Below are 4,120 nucleotides of genomic sequence, written 5' to 3' on the forward strand. Positions count from 1 at the left end.
TTTAATACTTAACTTTTTATCATGCAATTTTGTACAAATTAAAAAAATCAAAAGCATATTAATTCATGCAAATTTTATTTATTCTGTCTCCAGAAAAGTTGTTGACTTAATGATATGGAGGTCTAACATTGATTTTAAATAGAAGTGATATTAAAAGCTTTGGCCTTTTAACAGCGTTCTATCTAGAATTGCTTAGGCAACCTATGATTGCAGTTTTACGTATTCTTTCTATTAAAGGCTCTATTTAGAACCATTATTGTAGGTTAAGTAAAAAAAGACTAATTTGTCACTAAACAAAATTAAATCCCAACCTTCCATTTTTATTAGATCAATGGTTACAAATTGATTTATATCCATCCATACAACTCTCAAAGGCACTCAATAAAACTTTGGAGCAATACCACAGGTGTTTTTGCTGTTATCCAATTAAAATTAGAGTTTCACCTTAATAATCCACACAATAAAGGTCAATAGACATTTTTGAAATAAAACTCCAATCTTAATTAGAGAACAGCATCAAGGGTATTAGATAGATATGGCACCCAAATTTTAACCTCTTATTACAAGCAACCTCGTCTCTCTCTCTCTCTCTCTCTCCAATTGTGGCTCCACGTAAAGGTTGCTTGGCTCTAAGGAGATAGCAGCAGTCTGGCGGAAATGGCAGATTCGATAGATATGGTGACTCGGTGGTGTTGGCACAGTGAAAAGGCCATCCAAATCTGAATTATGCAACACATTTGCTGCTACACGATTTCTTTGAAGGAGTACATTAGATATGACACACTATCCTCATTTGATTAGACATTCAAATGGACCAGTTCATTAGGTATATTCGTAATTGCAATGCCAACAGCAGCTTTTGTATAACTAGCATACACAACAGGCTTCCCAATCTTCTCACTGTAAATCACTTAAGACCTCTAAAGCATAAACAAATTAGACTTGTACAGATAGTGGCATTCCATCCATAATTTCAAATTTCTTTGGAATTTGTTTACAGAACTGTATAAATGTTGGGTGTTACATGTTTTTCTGTTATCTTGACACATTCCTCCATTCCTGTTATTTTATCTTGTCATGATTTGTTATCTAGCGATGATGGTTGTGGTTCATTTTTGTTTAACGATGATTTTGTTCTAATGAAGAAAAGGTGGAATAATCTGAAATCAAGCAGGTTGGAAGCATTGCTTATAAAAAACAATATAAACTGGTTCCTAAGAGAGCCTATTGTAAGGTGCACCTTAGAAGTTAGAACTGCTATCTAAGGTTGCCCCTGCAATAGTGGTTCTTACAAGAACTGCTATCTAAACCCACCTAATGATAGAATTGTGAAAACGCTAATTTAGAGGCCCTTTTTAATAGCATCCCAATAGATAATGGTAATACCACTATCTTAGGGGATTTTTAACTTCTATTAAAGGCTTTTTAAGGTGTAGTGAAGAGTGAAATCATAAAAAAAACTGCTTAATTGAAAACACTAATAAAATCACCATTAAGATATAGGAAAAGGCTCCTCTATAGTGAAAAAATAAAGGTGCATTCATCAATGAATTTTGGTAGATTAAAATCATTATGACTTAAAATTAATGAAGGGTTGCTACACCCTTACTTTGTCCCTTCAAAGGATTCTTGGACCCCAAAATATGTAAAGAATGGGTTGAGCACTTGAGCAATGATCATAAAGAACCATGAACCTTAAATAATATAAAAAACATGGTTATGACTGCATGTTTATCTTGAAGACTAATAATTTAATCCACTTTTATGATGCTTGCCATACAAATTAACCCAAAAATGGCTTCTCAATAAAAGAACAATCAAGATGAAGATGTATTTTGTACCCATATCCACTCTGCATCACAATGCAAATGACCGGGCTGACATACCTTAAATCATACAATGGCTGCAAAAGTTGTCTTGCAGTTCTCTTAACTAAACTCGACTGACCAACAAATACTAAGATTGGTGGTTCTTCTTACTTTTCTTCTTTCTTGTGGCAAAGCTGCTTGGTCCAATTTCTATTGACATTCTTTTCGTCCTGCATAATATGGGGAAAAGAAAATTCAATATATATTTATGTCAATATGTTGAGTCTACATTACTACTAACTTTACCTAAAATAATTCAGAAACCATTGCATTTCAAGTATTTCATACTGAAGCAAAATACCTCGATGACAACTCTTCTGACATCTTGCAATCCTCATCAGCAGCACCATCTGTGAGAAAAACATAATCTACTCAATTAATTTTTCTCATACACATAGAATAATGAACCATATGAGAGACCAATACACTCAAGGGTTCAAAATTAGGTCTATGATCTATCAAGTCAATTCTATCTAACTTAAAACAAACAGACCCTAAGTTACTAATTTTCTAAGTCAATCTGATATTAAATTAAACAAGCATGAGGAGTTTACATACCAATTACATCTCCCTCTTCAGTTTCCTGCTCTGACTCTGAATCTGGACCCCATCGATCCCCTCCATCATCATGGTCCCAACGATCACCAACAGGAGGCATCCAGAAATCTTCCTCTTCTGTATCACTGTGACTGTCCTCATTAGAAGACTTCCTAACTTCAGAAATAATCTCTTCAACTGCCTTGTCCTTATTCTTTTTCTTCTTCTTCTTTATTCTATCCTTTTTCCCATCATCTGCACTTTTCGGCTCCTGCAAGCTTTCCTGACCTTCCATTCCATGACATGACAGCTTCTCTTCTTCTTCTCGCTCTGTTTATGGAAGCCAAAATGCATCAGTAAATGAAACATCAAAAAATTCATATACATTCACTGATCAAAAAATCCAAAAAATGGGGAAATACAACACACCACTGACCTAATTTATTGAGAAATCTTTTCCCACTCATATGCTTCCAGATATGCTCTTCAGACTTATTGACATTGTCTCCGGTTAGCTTACATATCAACTTTGAACTGAAAAAAGTGCAAGAAGTAACTAATTACAACATAGTACATACCTATGGAGATAGTCAAAAGAAAAGTACAAACATGTATAACAGGGGAAATTGCACATAATAACACATAACCCGTTGTACTTAGAAGTTGTAAAGGAATTGGGAACAGGGTTAAAAAGGGAAAAGGAAAAGATTACCGGGAGAGAGGGTCTTGTTTGAACATGTTGAGAGGGGGTTTGTTGTTGGACAAAGAAAAATCGATGAGACCCAAACGGCACTTTTTGCTGTGAGAGTAGGACTCAATGTCTTTGGAGAGGACTTCGTGCCCAGTTTCTACGCACTTGAAACGCCCGTTTCCTAACTCTTTAAAGGTTGGGGAACCAAGCAAGTTGCTCCCTTCCTTCTTCCCATTATCTTCGCTCTTCGCCATGCTCAACACCGCACCACACCACTTTCCAAACCCTCTCCCACAGTCACCTGCTTTCCGTTTAATACTACCATTAAACGCAGTCGTTTTCTTACTTTTTCTTTAACAGCTATACACAATAATCTATCATTTCTGGCCTTATTATTTTTAAAATTTATTAAAACAGTCTTTTAATCAAGCAAGATGTCAATTAACTCACCAATATAATTATTAATTATTTAATCTTTGATATATACAATAATTAATTATTTTAACTAAATTTTTTGCTAAAATATAATTTTAAAAAAATTATCATTCATTTTAAAATATTTTATTTCTCTTATAATAATACAATTAGTTAGTTAGAAGCTATTCGTTATTCAATTTTTCATTTTACACTTATATATATATATATATATATATATATATATATATATTCTATTTTAATCATTAACATATTAGTTTTATCAAGTATATTTTATTGTCTACAAGAATGACACACTGAGAACTGATTAATTTTAGAAATAATAAAAATTAAAACGATTATGATTATATATATTAAAAGATAAATGTTTTCCTTAGTTTAGAGATTATTTTAACAAATTTTAAAAATAATAATTTATATTAATATATAGATATATATATTTGTTAATATTAAAAATAAATTTAAATATTTATATCAATTATTAAATTTTTATAAAATATGAAATTAATAAATACAACTGTAATATTATCTTTATGATTGTTGTATTCATATAATTTAAATATTTATAAGTATATTATTTAAAATTTAA

The 4,120-nt window shown here is 31.9% G+C and overlaps 1 protein-coding gene across 1 annotated transcript; it reads right to left on the reverse strand.

Moving 5' to 3' along the window:
- Positions 1-1,678: 1,678 nt before the first annotated feature.
- Positions 1,679-3,377, reverse strand: LOC113858941 (surfeit locus protein 2). The gene is made up of 5 exons (XM_027491748.1): positions 3,118-3,377; positions 2,842-2,939; positions 2,427-2,735; positions 2,170-2,218; positions 1,679-2,038 (listed from the first exon to the last, which is right to left on the reverse strand). The coding sequence occupies exons 1-5, from the start codon at positions 3,348-3,350 to the stop codon at positions 1,957-1,959; spliced, it is 771 nt and encodes a 256-aa protein (XP_027347549.1). The 5' UTR covers positions 3,351-3,377; the 3' UTR covers positions 1,679-1,956.
- Between the last annotated feature and the right edge of the window lie 743 nt (positions 3,378-4,120).

The sequence above is a fragment of the Abrus precatorius genome, unplaced genomic scaffold, assembly GCF_003935025.1.
Source record: "Abrus precatorius isolate BTA unplaced genomic scaffold, Abrus_2018 Scaffold2, whole genome shotgun sequence".
In the NCBI taxonomy this organism is placed as follows: Eukaryota; Viridiplantae; Streptophyta; class Magnoliopsida; order Fabales; family Fabaceae; genus Abrus; species Abrus precatorius.

Coding starts and splice junctions, on each gene's coding strand:
- LOC113858941 (XM_027491748.1), bottom strand. CDS start 3,350: ATGGCGAAGAGCGAAGATAATGGGAAGAAGGAAGGGAGCAACTTGCTT. Junction 2,940..3,117: donor AAACAAGACCCTCTCTCCCG/GTAATCTTTTCC, acceptor CACTTTTTTCAG/TTCAAAGTTGATATGTAAGC. Junction 2,736..2,841: donor AAGATTTCTCAATAAATTAG/GTCAGTGGTGTG, acceptor TTCCATAAACAG/AGCGAGAAGAAGAAGAGAAG.